Source organism: Trichoderma aggressivum (assembly GCF_033847375.1).
Source record: "Trichoderma aggressivum f. europaeum strain CBS 100526 chromosome Unknown scaffold_071, whole genome shotgun sequence".
In the NCBI taxonomy this organism is placed as follows: Eukaryota; Fungi; Ascomycota; class Sordariomycetes; order Hypocreales; family Hypocreaceae; genus Trichoderma; species Trichoderma aggressivum.
The window spans coordinates 115,936-132,039 of record NW_026946437.1 but is presented as its reverse complement, the minus strand read 5'-3'; the positions used below and the strand labels follow the sequence as shown (position 1 = coordinate 132,039).

General features: G+C 51.6%; 6 protein-coding genes across 6 annotated transcripts; 3 read left to right on the top strand and 3 right to left on the bottom strand.

Annotated features, from left to right (window-relative positions):
* Positions 1-1,837: 1,837 nt before the first annotated feature.
* On the top strand, positions 1,838-2,496 carry Triagg1_10365 (uncharacterized protein; the record flags this gene model as incomplete). The annotated part of the gene is made up of 4 exons (XM_062894428.1): positions 1,838-1,840; positions 2,026-2,230; positions 2,310-2,405; positions 2,462-2,496. The coding sequence occupies 4 exons, from the start codon at positions 1,838-1,840 to the stop codon at positions 2,494-2,496; spliced, it is 339 nt and encodes a 112-aa protein (XP_062750716.1).
* Positions 2,497-3,910: 1,414 nt separating this feature from the next.
* Triagg1_10364 (CAZyme family GT1) lies at positions 3,911-7,997 on the top strand (the record flags this gene model as incomplete). The annotated part of the gene is made up of 6 exons (XM_062894427.1): positions 3,911-4,112; positions 4,216-4,873; positions 4,930-5,166; positions 5,225-5,992; positions 6,047-6,786; positions 6,844-7,997. The coding sequence occupies 6 exons, from the start codon at positions 3,911-3,913 to the stop codon at positions 7,995-7,997; spliced, it is 3,759 nt and encodes a 1,252-aa protein (XP_062750715.1).
* Positions 7,998-8,643: 646 nt separating this feature from the next.
* Triagg1_10363 (uncharacterized protein) lies at positions 8,644-9,188 on the bottom strand (the record flags this gene model as incomplete). The annotated part of the gene is made up of 3 exons (XM_062894426.1): positions 8,644-8,690; positions 8,745-8,853; positions 9,042-9,188. The coding sequence occupies 3 exons, from the start codon at positions 9,186-9,188 to the stop codon at positions 8,644-8,646; spliced, it is 303 nt and encodes a 100-aa protein (XP_062750714.1).
* An 878-nt stretch (positions 9,189-10,066) lies between these two features.
* Triagg1_10362 (uncharacterized protein) lies at positions 10,067-10,996 on the top strand (the record flags this gene model as incomplete). Its single annotated transcript, XM_062894425.1, has 1 exon — positions 10,067-10,996. The coding sequence occupies one exon, from the start codon at positions 10,067-10,069 to the stop codon at positions 10,994-10,996; it is 930 nt and encodes a 309-aa protein (XP_062750713.1).
* A 325-nt stretch (positions 10,997-11,321) lies between these two features.
* On the bottom strand, positions 11,322-13,019 carry Triagg1_10361 (uncharacterized protein; the record flags this gene model as incomplete). Its single annotated transcript, XM_062894424.1, has 3 exons — positions 11,322-12,502; positions 12,571-12,916; positions 12,972-13,019. The coding sequence occupies 3 exons, from the start codon at positions 13,017-13,019 to the stop codon at positions 11,322-11,324; spliced, it is 1,575 nt and encodes a 524-aa protein (XP_062750712.1).
* Positions 13,020-15,214: 2,195 nt separating this feature from the next.
* On the bottom strand, positions 15,215-15,875 carry Triagg1_10360 (uncharacterized protein; the record flags this gene model as incomplete). The annotated part of the gene is made up of 3 exons (XM_062894423.1): positions 15,215-15,385; positions 15,454-15,499; positions 15,556-15,875. 3 exons carry the CDS (start codon positions 15,873-15,875, stop codon positions 15,215-15,217), a joined length of 537 nt encoding a protein of 178 aa, XP_062750711.1.
* Between the last annotated feature and the right edge of the window lie 229 nt (positions 15,876-16,104).

The window sequence follows — 16,104 nt, the reverse complement described above, 5'->3', positions numbered from 1 at the left end:
CCCCCCCGACCGTGGAAACTGATCGTGCTAACGTCTACGTGTGTGAACAGTATGGCGATCCTCTGCTAGACCAATTAGATATACACAATGTTGTTCATCATCGTCTATTCCGAGAGAGCTGCTATAACCACCAAGGAAACTATGTCAAGGACCTTTCACAAGTTGGGCGAGACTTGAAAGATACCATTATCATCGACAACTCGCCAACCTCCTACATATTCCACCCCCAGCACGCTGTTCCAATCAGCAGCTGGTTTTCCGACGCGCACGACAACGAGCTGCTTGACCTTATACCCGTCCTTGAAGACCTCGCTGGCCCCAACGTCGCCGACGTCAGCCTGGTTCTTGATGTCACTCTCTGAGATACCACACACCAAAAATTTCCTTCAGTCTCTTTTTCTCTTCCCTTTTCAGCAAAAAATTCAACAGCCCGATCTGCAGCATTGCCGTCATAGCGGGAGGCGTTTGGTTGAAATCTCTTCGTTTCCGGGTGTAGATGTACAGTCTAATCTTATATAATCAGCCTTGATCTATGGAACGCAGCTCCTCAGCCTGCGGAAATTTTCCTTTTTTATTCTCAGTCCGCAAAAGACCGAGCAAGGGGTGAAAGTCGGCTAGGGGTTTGAGTTGACCAGAAAGATCTCCAACTGACGCCGCAATCGCATCTAAACGACTTGAAGAAACAAGAAAGACGGAAACGCTCCAAGAAGTCAAAACCAAAAAGGTGGGGGAGTCTCGAAAACATCGTCTTGGGATAAGAGCAGGTCATTCTTTCCTTATAGATTAGTGGTCAATTCTCGGATCTTCACTACGTGGGCAATGGGAATTGGAGCCTGCGGTGGGCTTCCTGTGGATGCGTCTCCTATATCGAGCGTGTTTAAACAGACTGTTGGCAATATCTGGGCTGTTTGTGCTGTAATTTTTCTCTGGCAAGCTGGCACATTTCTCTCTCTCTCACTCTGTCTCTCACTCTTCTCTTTTTTACTTCTTCCCTCTTCTTTTTCTTCTTCTCCCTCTTTCTGTGATTCCCTTTGTGTTTTCTCTTCTTTTTCTTTTTCTTCTTCTTCATCTTTGTGTTTTTTTGCTGTCTTGCATTGTTTTTGAACTATACACATACCACGCAGCGAGCCTGCAAGCAGGGTTTGAAGGATGGCAGCGAGTGATGCGGAGTCTGTTGAGATGGAGGCGAACATGATTAGCGAGGGTTGGAGGTTGCTGAGGGCCTCCGTTATACATAGTCTCCCCCAAATTGTAAAAATACCCCGAGCCTCTATGGCCTTAGTAATGAATCAATGTGAGATACTCAGGATGTATGTTGATAGGGGAGCGTTGCGTTGGGTTTATTTGGCTACTTGGCGATGCTTCGTTTTTCTTTCTTTCTTGTTATTGCTGATTGAATGCCACGGCTGTCTGCATTATCTTTATATCGTTGTATTTCTATTTCCATGTTTTTTTTCATTAGGCTTTCAGCTGGTCTGCAAGCACTTCTGTCTGCTTTATATCTCGTGCATTGTCTGTACTTGTACCTTATAGTCTCCATAATACAAACATCCAAATGCTGGAATGGAATTCGATAGATTGCGCGCGCTAAAGTGGTGGTGAAGTGTTTTCTGGGGTAAACGGAGAAATGTTCAGCCGCCGCTGGTTGCATTTCTGTGAATGTGGCCTTAACTCTGCTTGCTGGGGCCACAATTTCAACCAGCTGGCCGCGCCAAACTCCAACCTTCTATTAAAGTGCATCTCTTTCATACTCTGTCAATTCGTCCCAAGAGTCCTGCAGTGATTCTCGGTCGGTTCTGTCATTGTCCTCGTTATATCCAAAACACACTCCTTCACAATGGTATGCGCGTCTCTTACTCCCACCAATTCTGTACTTGCTTTGGATTCACCAGCGCCGGCGATTGCGGCGCTGGCATCGCGTCACAAGACCGATGCGTTATGCGCTTTGCATGACCATGGCTTGCGCAGATTGGATTCGCAAGCATTGATGGAGCGCTTAAGCTAACAAATGCATTTCTTTGACAGTCTTCTCGTCCCTCTTCACCCGCCAATGGCCCCGCCGCGGCCAGCGGTTCCAGCATCAGCCGACCTTCCTCTCCTACTCCTCCCGGCGGACCTCGAACTGCGATCCGTCGACGTGCTGCCGCTGATCAGAAGGAGAAGCTTGCCAATGCCAGGCCAAGCAGCACACGGGCCGCTGGCGCCGGCGGCTCCAGCAGCACCATGCTGAGTATGTTAACCCCCAGATGGAGCTATATAGTTGGCTCAGGCTGGGAATTGCGTGTATCGCTAACAGAAACCACTTGTAGGACTCTACACCGACGAATCTCCCGGACTCAAGGTCGACCCTGTTGTTGTCCTTGTCCTGTCCCTGGTTTTCATCTTCTCCGTTGTTGCTCTGCATAGTGAGTCAATCCCTCTAACGTTTAAAGACGCAGCATATACTGACTCCAGACTCAAGTCATTGCCAAGATCAGCCGCAAGTTTTCGAGCTAAACAACGTTATCTGGTGACTGAAGTGAAGCGAGGGGAGAGACAACGGCGGATGGTATAAGGGCGAAACGGTTCCGCGACGGCAACGGCGCAGGTTATGAAGACCAAATCTAGCTGATGTGAGGTTTGATGCCAAAGGGGGAAAAATGGCTTCAATACACAAGTGGATGTATGGATTTGGCGGATACAATGACCTGGCCCCTAATCACCATGGAGTCTGAGCGGCCATGATATTTTGTATTATATGAGCAAAACGGTTATTCCAATTTCTTATGCGATTTTTTTCTATCAAGATTGCCTTTTCCTTTCCTATTCTTGAAATGACGAGAGAGTTTGCTTTGCTGGGTTTTATGTGATTTGTCAGGTTGGATATTCATCCTGGCTGCGGCATGATACTCGTACCCGTTCCGCGGACGGAGACTACAATATGCCCAAATAGGAATCAATCAAGCGCATAGGCTGTTACGCTGCTATTTTGGCACGATTTCTATGGCCTTTGTCTCCCTAACTAGTGGCGACCTTTGTCGGGACTTATTCTCAGGGCTCCATTGCGTGGCTGTGATGTATGAACCCTGATGATGTTGGGCTGGAATGGGAGAAACGACGAATTTAGAACCAGTCCATGGCTTGTGTGTGCCTTGTGCCTTGCGTTACGACAGCTGCTGCGCCTTGGTAACTCCATAGCGAGAACCGAGGCAGGCATTCACACAATCTCTGCAGTACAGAGGAGTGAACGGCTCTCTTAGATAAGCATCGATGTCTTATCATGCACGCAAGCAAACGTGCGTCTGCTGCAATTCACATCAAATCCATTAATCAATCATATTGCTAGATGCAGGTAGATTGGAATGCAAGATTCCATATCACGCGCTGTATCTTGGATTTACTTTGCCCGCCCGGGCTGCTATAGGCGCTAATCACAGCCGCTAGCTTTTGGCCTGTTAGTGGGCGCAACTGCCACTAGCGTTCGCTGGGCACAGCACTGACACAGCGCCGTCGCAGGGCCTGGCCGCATCCATTGTTGCTATGTAATAAACAGGGGGTGTGCCAGCTCGTGCTCGATGATATCAATCGCAGGCGAATTCTAGCTGAGGCCTCTCGAATAAAAAAAGCCACACGTCATCGCCCAACATTCTGAAAATCAAGGTCTCGGCCAGTTGGCAGCTCTTCTCTGTCCTTGTGCTACCGTTGCGTGTCTTTGCAATCAGTGACAATCCGCTGCACTGCCAAGCCTAAAGGTTCGCTCAACGATGCTGTCGTATATCTGCAGGTGAACTTTATTCGCCCCCCCCAGCTTGTGCCCTCAACCAGGCGCTCTTCGGGCTCTCTGATTTCATCCTCCACGAACATCAGCTCTGGACAGGACAGGAACAGGAAAACTACTGCACCAATCCTCCCTTGACGACTTTTTCCAGCCATGGTGTCCCCTGAGATCGAGCGGAGTAAAGCCAGACGGCAGCCCTCATCCAGACCCCCGCCCGCCTCGGAGGCCATGGCGACGGATGGCTTCGTTCTTCCTACCCTTGACGTGCCTCCCGATGCGCCCCCGGCATATGGAAGTCATCATGACCAGCTCCAGTTCTCACGGACGGGATTCGAGGCCGGGGCGGCCGTAACAGGTGAGCACCAGCTACGCTCCCTTGCCCCGCGATGAGCGAGGGGTTATTGGCCTTCTTGTCAATTGATAGAGGGGGGACTTTCTTTCTGACAATGGAATTCTAGGCGACGGGAGAATCAACATCAGCATCAACACCAAGAACAAGAGACTCGCCGAGCTCCTTGCGCCAAGCATCGCCAGCCAAGTTGATGCCCAACCATCACTACCGCCAGTGTACACATTACCCAGTCTCACAGGTGAGCCTGGCGAGGAAGCGCCCCCACGACTTAATGTTGTCATCCAAATCGTTGGGTCGCGTGGCGACGTCCAGCCCTTCGTTGCCCTAGGAAAAGTCCTCAAGGAAACGTACGGCCACCGAATCCGCATCGCAACGCATGCGACTTTCCAGACCTTTGTCGAGGAGAATGGCCTCGAGTTCTTCAGCATAGGGGGGGACCCTGCCGAACTCATGGCTTTCATGGTAAAGCATCCGGGTCTCATGCCCGGCTTAGATGCTTTGAAGAGCGGCGAGATCAGCAAGCGCCGCAGGGGCGTCCAGGAGATGATGCTTGGGTGCTGGAGATCTTGTATTGAGGCAGGAGATGGATTGGGACCGCCGCCCGAACCGCATAGGAAACTCGAGCCTTGGGATCCATCTGCGGGCATGCCTGGAGACCCGAACCATGAGCCGTTCGTGGCTGACGCAATTATTGCAAACCCGCCTAGTTTTGCTCACGTTCACGTCGCAGAGAAGCTTGGAATTCCCTTACACATGATGTTTACGTGAGAATCCTCTCTCATGTCCTGCACACAAGGTACACGACTAACATGTTGACTAGAATGCCTTGGTCACCTACACGAGCGTTTCCTCATCCACTGGCCAATATTCAATCTTCAAATGCCGATGATGTCCTCACTAACTACTTGACTTACACGCTTGTTGAAATGATGACGTGGCAGGGGCTGGGGGATATCATCAACCGCTTCCGCGAAAATGCGCTGGATCTCCCCCCTCTATCACTCATCTGGGCCCCAGGGCTTCTCAACAGACTCAAGATTTCTTATACTTATTGTTGGTATGTATACTGATGAATCAATTGTTTATCGCCTGCTTTTCTGACCACATGCCCTTAGGTCCCCGGCCTTGATCCCGAAGCCAAATGATTGGGGGCCACACATCGATGTTGCAGGCTTTTACTTTTTGAATCTTGCCTCTTCATATACACCAGAGCCGGATCTTGCTGCCTTTTTAGAGGCTGGGCCTCCTCCGGTGTATATTGGGTTTGGTTCCATTGTGGTGGACGACCCAAATGCTATGACGAGACTGATATTGGACGCTATCCACCTAGCTGGCGTGCGCGCTCTGGTTTCCAAGGGATGGGGAGGCCTGGGGGTTGATGCGGTAGGACTGCCTGATGGTGTCTTTATGCTCGGAAACGTCCCACACGACTGGCTCTTTGAAAGAGTCTCTTGTGTTGTCCATCACGGCGGCGCTGGAACGACTGCGGCTGGCATCAAAGCCGGCAAACCCACTATTGTGGTTCCGTTCTTTGGTGACCAGCCATTTTGGGGAGCCATGATTGCGAGGGCTAAGGCTGGACCCGATCCAATCCCTCACAAAACCTTGACGGCTGAGAAGCTTGCCGAAGCGATCAAATTCTGTCTTCGGCAAGAGACCCAAGATCAAGCTCAAGCACTTGGCCGCAAGATTCGAGAAGAGAATGGTGCGGAAACCGGAAGCCGAAGCTTTCATAACCATATCGATATAGATTCTCTTCGCTGTTCGGTGGCTCCCAGCCGAACCGCAGCATGGCGCCTGAAGAAGACAAAGGTGCGGCTCAGTCCTCTGGTTGCCGCCGTCCTTGTCGAACGGCGTCTCCTCAAATACTCGGACCTGAAACTGTAAGATGAACATTCGGTCCGCCACCTTCTATATGAAGTTTACTGACCATTCAGATACCGCCCGTACGAGTATAATACAGAAGATCAGCCTCCTGACCCAATCACCGCGGGTGCAACATCTCTAGTCACCGATATTAGTGACATAGGCATGGCTATAGTGGACATGCCTTTAGATATATTCAAAAGCCCTAGGAAAGCTCGGGAACGCTGCGACGCGGCCAGTCAAGCAAGTGGTGATGAGAGCGACCCAGAATCAAGGCCCAACTCAACTAAAGGGCCCTCTGGTAGGATAACCCCGACAACCGCCAGCATTGCAGATGCTGCAGGCGACTCGAACTCTGCATCGCTGCTTGTCCAGTCACCCTCATTACCTACCGAAGTCAGTCGAACGCGATCTCCCACCGCCGGCAGCCCAGGAGGAAGTCGGTCGTCATCCCGCCGAAGGGCGCTTTCTGCAGCTGCAACGATGGAGGCTGCAGTGGGTACGACCAAAAACGTTGGGCGCATCGTGACTACAGGAGTCAAGTCTCCCATGAACTTTTGCCTCGGTCTCGCAAAAGGGTTTAGGAACATTCCACGACTGTACAATGACGACACTGTTCGAGCGGTTGAAAAGGTTACAGACTTCAACAGTGGCGTACGAGTCGCAGGCAAAGAATTTGGATTTGGCCTTTTTGATGGAATCTCGGGGCTGGTAACGCAGCCAATGAGAGGAGCGCAAAAACAAGGTGCTGCTGGGTTGATCAAGGGCGTTGGAAAGGGCATCGGAGGGCTCATTGCGAAGCCCGCGGCAGGTGAGTGATATGCGTGTTCATCTAATCTCCCTGGGATGTACTAACGGCACGTATCAGGATTTTGGGGTCTCCCAGCATATGTGATGCAAGGCGCCTATGCTGAGCTTAACAAATTTTTATCGAGGAGCGTACAGAATTACATCATCACCTCGAGGGTTGTCCAAGGAGAGCGAGATATGCAGAATGCATCCGAAGGAGAAAAAGCCGATATTCTTTATCGATGGAAGCACGATGCTGATCTGAGAGCTCTTTACCAAAAAAGTGCAGGTAGCCAGGAGCCAGATGATGGTTCTCGAGTCGGATCCAGAGGCGAATCGAGTTCCTGGCGATTTTCTCCTCAAGAAGGACGACGCCAACTAGTCGCTGCTCTCTCGCAATCGCCGCAGCGGCAGAACTCGGGCCGGAGAAACAGGCGCTCTTCCTCCCCCGCCCCGAGAAATGCAGACGCAACCTCCGCTGTTGATACAGAATACGAGGCGGCTATTCGAGCTTCGGTCTTGGAGACTTCGCGTGGAGATGCAGAAGAAGACGCCATGATTGAAGCGGCTATTCGTGAGAGCGTCAAAGCCATGCGGCAGCAGGGTTCTCTGCCGGACCCCATCCGCTTGGCTATGGATAGCAAACATCATGACATTTTTGCGGATGAGGAGTATAAGATTACGGACGAAGAATACCAGGATCTGATTGAGCAGGCCATTCGCGAAAGCATGATGGGAGATGTTGGCAACTTCTCTACTCCATCGGCATCTGGTGCCCTGGAACTCGACGCCGTGGATACCGCCGTACCAACTCATGGCGGCGAACCTCGTAGCAGCGGCTCGGTGGTGACTCCGACCAGCGACGAGGATGCCGATTTGCAACGGGCCATTGAAGAATCTCGCAAGGCTCCTACTCTTCCACCCCGCACCTCGCCACCTAGAGAACAAGAAGAAGACGAAGATGAACACTTCCGGAGAGCCATCGAGGCATCCAAAGACGAGATGGAGAGGGCACAGCATGAGAGGACGGAGGAAGAGATTGTGATGGAATACGTCAAGAAGCAGAGCCTCGCTGAAGAAGAGTTTAGGAAACAGCAGCTGGCTAAAGGAAAAGGCAAAGAAGAACCCGAGGCGACAAACCAAGGTGAGGATGACGATGAAGAGCTGAGGAGAGCCATTGAGGAGAGCTTGAAGATGAGCGGCGGAAGTGGATCTGTACCGTCGGGCCCTTGAGTGAAATGATGAGAGCCAGAATTTATAAGATGCCTTGGTTTTAGCGATGTGTAAAAGATATACCACAACATGCATGGGCAATTTAATACTAATAGTTGGTCTGTAGACTCCTATTGAAAATCATGTAATAAACTACCTCAAACTATCGCATAAGTAGAGCAACAAAATTAAAGCTCCTTGAAGATATATGGAATAAATATCATGCAGTCCGCCGGGTATCATTTTGCAATATGGTAACGAGTTGGTAGGAATATATTTGGACACGGTTCCTTGAGTGCTTTATAATTATCTCTTAGATCTTCGCCGCCTACGTGCCATGCAGGAATCCCGCTCGATTCGTTGCCTGTGGGGGTTGCTATGCGTATGCCGTGACGCGGGCCAGATGGGTTTGCAGTCTCGGCCAAGTTCCAGACACACTTCTGGTAATGAATGAGCTTATTAGCATTCTTGCCGCCATCGGCTGTGAGAATGAGCTGCTGGAGGCGTCTATGAAGTTGCGGCGATGGCATCGGACTGAAGAGGAGTAAATCTGAGTTGCCGTTGGCTGGATGGAGGGGACCGTGGTTGAGCGCCTGAAGCGACGGCTCGGTCAAGTCCCGACCTGGTTCTCTTCGTGACTGTAGTTACAGAGAGTTTTATACATGTCTCATTTTGTGCCGATCATGATAGAACTCTGCGCGAGCGCTTGAGAGGCTATCAACAACAACGTTACTGCTGCGACTTAGCTATACCTTGCCGGAGGCTGACCCTGGTACTGTTGCTGACCCCATCCTGGATTTGCCGGCGGGGGATAAGGCCCAGTTCCGGAATTGCCGCCGTTGGACATGGAGACGACGTCAGGACGATTCTTGAGCGGCTGTTTGAAGTTGCATATGTGGCAGACGACCTCAACGAAGCCAGATATGGTGAAGGGTATGATGGGCTATATATGGCGTTTGGGCGTCAGCCATTGATGCGATTGGAGCCTGTAATGAAACATGGTTCCAAAGATGGGGTTGCGTTGTGAAGTGCCGCTATCTGGGTGGAATCACGCGGTGGACTTACAACGAAGCAAAAGGTGAAGAATGGGCGGCTCTTGATGACACGGCCCGACATGTTGCCACAGTTGTGGCACTGGCAGATGACGCCCTCGTAGCCCTTGACCTCGGACCGGAATGTGTGCTGGCCGCAGACGAAGAAGAAGAAGACCATGGCTGTTGTTGGGTTTAAATGTTTAATGTTGCACTGCACTATGCAAGTTTTCTCATGAAAAGGGCCAAGAGAAGAAGAGAAGAGAAACGAGATGAGATGGTTGTGATGATGTAGAAGAAGAGAGTTGAGGCAGTGTAAATGGAAGAAAAGAAGCGGAGAGCGAATGGCAAAGAGGGAGGGAGTACGTATGCGCCAAGCTAATTCTTGGCGGGCGTTTATGTGTGTGTGTTTTTGGCAGGCGCAAACGTTCGGCGATGATGCTGCCCTCTTTCTGCTTTACGCAGCGAGAGAGAGACGGGAGGCGTTCTGCTTTTTCAGGCTAAGAAGCTGTTTAAAGTCCGTACTGTACCTTTGGGGAGGGAGGTACCCGTTGCTCCATCAGTGTTTGATCTGTACAAGTTGTGGCAGAAAGCCCAGAACAATTGTGGTTACAAAGAGATTGAAACACACTGGAACAGCTGTGTTTATTTGTCTGTTTTCCATTACACCCTCCCTTGTGTAGTTACACAATAACTCCCGAGTCTTTTCTAGAAAACCCAGAGACTTGCAGCGACGGTCTCGATATAGCCTAGCGCCCCCAGTGCCTCAACACCGCCGACCCCACCAACAACCAACGTCCGCTAGGAATTAATTTCTTGCAGCCTGTGTGTGATTCGAAAGCTTCATCTTCATGTACAAAACACCACAGCTTCATCCCCTTGCGCCTCGCCTCACACAGCCGCCATCAACTCAACATACCATCAATTGAACCCCAAATCTCCTTCATCAACGATACATCAACAGCCCGACACTTGCACTCTCACTACTCCACCATCTCCAGTCCGCGATGCCCAGCTGAAAGAGAGCCGCGACAACCTCAACCCAACACCAAAACCACCATGCTCTACGACCTCAACATCCCCTGGTCCCCGGCCACGCCCACCGACCGCCTCCTCCAAACTCTCACAACCGCCCACTCTCTCGGCTTCGCAACCGTCGCCCTCAACCACACCCTCGAGCTCCCCTTCCCAGCAAATCCCACAACGCCCTTCCCAGCTCTCCCATCATCTTCATCTTCAGACTCCAACAACAACGACAACAACAACAAACTCCCCCACGTCCTCCACCGCGCCACCCTCCCCCTCGCCGACCCAGCAGCCTCAAACTACCGCCTCCCCTCCCTCGCCAACGCCTACGACCTCCTCGCCATCCGGCCCCTCACCGAAAAGGCCTTCCAGAACGCCTGCCTCACCCTCGACATCCCCCTCATCTCCCTCGACATGGCCCAGCACTTCCCCTTCTACTTCCGCCCCAAGCCCTGCATGGCCGCCGTCTCCAGGGGCGTCCGCTTCGAAATCTGCTACAGCCAGGCCCTCGCCGCCGACCCCCGCGGCCGCGCCAACTTCATCTCCAACGCCACCAACCTCGTCAGGGCCACCCGCGGCCGCGGCATCGTCATCAGTAGCGAAGCGAAATCCGCCTTTGGCCTGAGAGCCCCCGCCGACATCGTCAACCTCTTCAACGTATGGGGCCTGCAGAGCGAACAGGCCATGGAGGGGCTGCGGACGATACCGCGGAGTGTCGTCGTCAACGAGGGCATGAAGAGGGACGGGTTTAGGGGGGTCATCAACATCGTCCAGGTGATCAAGAAGGATGCTGTCAAAGGTGACCAGACTGACGATCAGTCTTCGGCGGCGGAGCAGCCTGGCAAGAGGAAGAATCAGAAGCGCAAAAATGGCGGGGAAGACGTCCAGCCCATCAGCAAGCGAGAGGCGAAGAAGATGAAGCTGGCGGCGAGAGCGGCTGCATCTGAAAAAAAGGTGTCGTGATATAATAAATTGGCGTTGAAGAATTGAGGCTGAGACGCTGTAGACGTCTACAGAAATCTGCTAGAGGCGCGAAAAGTAGCCATCAAGGGCTTCGAGAGACATGATACCCCCGGATCAAAGGAATAGACCAATGTCTTGTTTTCTCTTACAAAGGCAGTAGCCAAATGATGTAATACCTGCATATAAACATACATGTCATTTATTTTGAAAGCAAACTGTGACTACAAATGGTATATCATATTCTCTCTAAATTCTCCAAACTCCGTCGCACACCCAATATTAACTTCATTACTCTACACGTCTGTTTTCTTCAGGCCCCCAGATTTCACTGTCCAATGATCAGCGTGGGCGCTGCGGCAGCTGCCACTGATGGTGTTCCCACTGTTTGGATGGCCACCAAAGCACCCAAGTTCAACGCGCTGCTGAGCTCATATCCCTGAAGATCGGGAGGCGGCGCAGAGAAAGCTGCAGGTGCGGTCGGTGCTGCGATAGGGAACACGGGGGGAACCGGCTGCCCATCTGCCGCGGGAGCGTTGGTAGCAAGGTTTCCGAGGACGAGAGTGTTGGCTGGCGCAGCGGGGACAACGGTAGTAGGCGCGGCTACAGGCGTAGCTGAAGTCTCGGGAGCAGGTGAGCTCGCAGGGGCAGCCGAAGTTTCAGGGGCAGATAAGCTCGCGGGGCTGGCTGTCGTCTCGGAAGCAACTGCACTTGTTGAAGTCGTTGAATTCTTTGAAGTTGTAGCTGATGATGTCGTTGACGTTGACTTGCTAACGGTTGTGCTCGTAGGGGGCTTGATAACGGAACTAGAGACCGTAACAGGTGTTGAGGCAGCAGATGACGAAGAATCTGTGGACGAGGCGCTTGTCGATGCTGATGAGGCCTGAGAGGTCGTCGCTGCGGCCGCAGATGTCGATGTAGCTGATGATGCAGCAGCTTCACTTGTGCTCGAGGCCTCAGCGGAGGTTGACGAAGCTGCCGAGGAAGCGCCTGCTGCCGAGCTTGACAAGGGCAGCGTGCTGAAAATGGGAGAAGGCGTCACATTCGCTGTATCCGTGGTAGTGGAAGAAGAAGAAGAAGAAGAAGACGACGAAGACGAAGACGGAGGCATATCTGTGGTAGCGGGAGGAGGTGGTGAAGCTGTTGTAGAGCTTTCCGCAGGCGGAGGCGGAGGAGGGGGTGGTGGTGGTGGAGCAGCAGCGCTCGTAGCCGGAGGAGGAGGAAGATCGGCCGGTGAAGTGCTGGCAGAAGGAGGAGCCGTGGTCGCTGGAGGCGGCGGAGGCGGAGGTGGAGGGACAGTCTCAACCGGCGGAACTCCAGGAGCAGTTGTTGCTGGAGGCGGCGGAACGGTCTCGGCCGGCGGAACTCCAGAAACAGAGCTTGCTGGAGGAGGTGGCGGGGGTGCTGCTGGAGGGACAGTCACCGCTGGAGGGACGTCCGTAGCAGTATTTGCCGGGGGAGGAGGAGGAGGTGCTGCTGGAGGGGGTTGCGATGCAGCTGGCGGAGGTTCTATCGTACATGTTAGTCTCAGGGGTTCCATTTCCATCGCCGTTAAACCAAGCACCGACGTTACTCACCCAGAACAAACGTTGTTGTCGGCAGTAAAGACGAGGGGATTGGAATCGTGGTGACACCAACGCCGTTGCCGTTGGCATTTGTCGTTGCTGGAATCACGGTGACACCCACTCCATTACCATCAGGATTCGTTGTCGCCGGGATGACTGGAGGAGGAGCTGGGGGCAAATCTGTGACTGCTGTTGGGATCGGGTTCTCGACCACTTGAGTAGCTCCGGGGATGACAGTGGTGGTAATCGTAGTTACGGCGGCACCCCCATTTCCAATACCGAGGAGTTGTCCTAGTTGATCCAAGAAGTCGTCACGTCGTGCTAGATTGCCATCTGCATCTCGGTTCAGAACGGCACCCTGAAAGTTGTGAGTTGCTGAACTATTTAGAAATCTCTTGTAGATGAATGCATACCTGAGCTGCAGAAGAGGCAAGCAGGGCATAAAAGATTGCGGACCTCATCGTAAATACCAAAAAACAAAATGGGTAATTATTCAACCCCAAAGAACAACTTGTGAAAAAGAATACCAAAAAGAGACCAGAATGAATGACTACAACACAGCTGTTTTCACGACTCAGAGAGATGAGATGAAACCGCTGAAGAAAAGCAAACAACGAATTTTTTTTTGTCAGCCAGCTGGATATTGAAATAGAACAATGACCGATGCCAAATCAATCGCAGTCAAACACGTCGAAGCGGTGGAAGCAAAATTAAAGAGCGAACGGCAACGGTTGAATAAAAGGCGGCGCCAGGCCTGTAAACCCAAAAGTGAGGGTGAAAGAAATCGCCACCAACCAAGCGGACGATGGTTCAACGACGAAGAAGAGAAGTGAAGATGATGCAACACACGAGAAGAATAGTCCCGGGAAAAGAAGAAAAGGGAAGAGCCCGGTAGAGAGAGGACCGGGCCGGCTGTCGTCAGCTCAGCCAGCACAAGGCACCCGGCCATTGGAAGAAACAACCGCCCTGTTGACGAGTTCCCCTTCATTTCTCCGGCCATGCTCGAAACATGGCAACGTTTGGAGCATTGCCAAGACGCCATTGCTGAGAACCCAAGACGGAGCTCAAACAGCGGCGGCGCGGCGGTAGCGGTTTAGACTGGGAGTCTCGGTCGGTGGGCATTACCCTATGCAGCGATTGCTAGCATCTGCCGGGTTAGGGACCTGGATCTGAGACATGGTTCAGACGCCTCCTGTCTGAGAGCTGGCTCGCGATAGTGGGGCTGGGCCAGGACACCATGGCAAGCCGCTGGTCTAATTCGAGACCGGACATTTCTCGAGCTCGTCAATGGTCGAGCTAGATGTGACTGTAGATTCCCGTGGGAAGAATCTGGTGATTTCGTTGTCAGGTTGATTAAAGCGCAAGGGTGTGAGGGTGGTTTGGGAACCTTAGCGTCTTGAAAGTCATGCGATGCTGGGTCGAAGGGCGAGCGAGTGAAGAGGCTCCCAAGGGAAGTGGGGTCGTCAAACGGCGTCTAAGGTTATCAGATCTGATTTCGTGATGATTATTCACATCATGGGTAGAGGATGTTGTCGAATTGCGTCGAGGCGAGAGAGGGTCTGTGGGAAATGGGCGAAATGACCGGGTTGATCTAGGCCGAGTTCGTCATGGTCGCATACGCACGCATGAGGAAGCAATCTTGAAACAAATTGATCGGATTCATGCTGGTGCTGGATAGGCGAAGGAGTCGGAATGAAGGTGAATCCATTACAGAGTATGGAGAACGTGGATGGAAGAAGATGTCAATGGATGGATATCAATATGAATATTCTCCGGATCTGTGTATTTCCTGTGCCGATGAGCTTTCCTTCCTTTCCCTGCCTTTGACTGTTACGTCAAGAGCTGTCAAGAGCTGTCAAGAGCAGGGTACTCCGCACCTGCCAACAGCTTGAATTGGAGCGCCATGCGAGTGCAGGTACCTCTACTTTGGTACTCTGGTATCTTTCATTCGGCTTTTCAAAACCAACCTCCAATGACACGCTCTCGATGCTGGCAGAAGAATCCTTTTTGCGCCCATCGAGAGGCAGCGAAACTTGACTCCCACCAGCCATGTCTATATAGTCAGCCATCAAGTAATGTTCTGAAATACCATGAACTTTTATCTAGACACTTGATTATGAGTTGATCAATGATTGATAATTGATAATCATATATATATTTCAACGATTCATATGAAATGCCAGCCATTCATGTACTAGATGACTACTACCTCGCCATCACCCCTCTCATCGCCGTCGGCTAACTAACTTTCTATTATGATGAATGAGATGTTTAAATCAAAAACTCCATTGGTATATATTTGTGTGCGTTGTATGTATATGTTCGCTCTATGCGAATGCGCTCATCCCGCGCCCCAGCAAATCTCCCTCAGCCCCCAAGAATGACTTCTATGCTGGTGAACCACCATGGAAAGTAATTATTCCCTCGTTTCTGGTAGAGTTGAATCGTTAAAAGAAAAAAAAAAGGAACAAAAGAACAAAAGAACATTGCGACGCCACATTACATCACCGTCAGCATAGCATCATCCAGTTCTCACCATAAAAAGTCCATATCCATATCCGTCTCTCCCTCTCCAAGCAAATCCGTCAAAAGATGGGAAAGAAAAATAAAGAAAAAGGAAAAGAAAAAGAAAAAGAGTGCAAAATCCAGTAGATGCTCAATCCAAGAGCTCCTGGCTCTGGCTAAACTCGGGACTACTAGACGCCTCGGAATGCGCCTCGGAGCCCTCAGGAATGGGCACCATGGCGCTCTTGGTCCAGATGTGGATTGCCTTTGTCCAATCGAGGCCCTCGATGCAGCCGCCCTTGACGGAGAGGACGTTTTTTGACTTGTGTCCGGAGAGAGGACGTTAGCTTTGGAAAGGCGGGAATGGCGATGGGTTGAAGAGAAGCATACCGGTGTCATGTGGATGAGTCGTGTTCCGCAGCTGCGGCAGAAATAGCTGTAGAAAAGCCCGTCAGTCGTCGAAATTATTAAGTCATGGGATCAATCTCGTACCAGTAGAGCGTCTGTCCTGATGCCGTCGGTCGCCTAAACTCGATAAAGCCCCCAGTTAGCATCAGAAACCTCCATCCAATTCCGTCCTCAACCGTCACCCAACCAAACAACTCTTTTCCTCCCTCGGGACAAAACAAAACATACGCGTAGCAGCTCAAATCTTCCGTCTCGGGGAGCCTGAAATGCGGAAATATGGCCGAGGTGCCAAACGCCGAGCCCGTCTGTTTCCTGCACTCGGAGCAATGGCATATATACAGCGCCAGGGGCTCGGGCAGCGGCGTCTTGAACGTCACTGCGCCGCACTGACACCGCGCGTTCATGGTCGAAGAAATCGGAAAGGAAAAGAAGCAGAGAGATTTATGTTGTTGTTTTGTTATAGAGGAGGCTGATGGGTTCGATTGTGTCAAGTCCGTGACGACAGTATTCAGGTTTCTAGCTTTTGTCCGGTTTCTGTGAGTGATTGCCAATAAGTAGGATGTTGGGATGTTATAAAGACGAACCCAATGGATTCAAGAGCCTCTATGCCATTCAAATCTCAACATACACGAT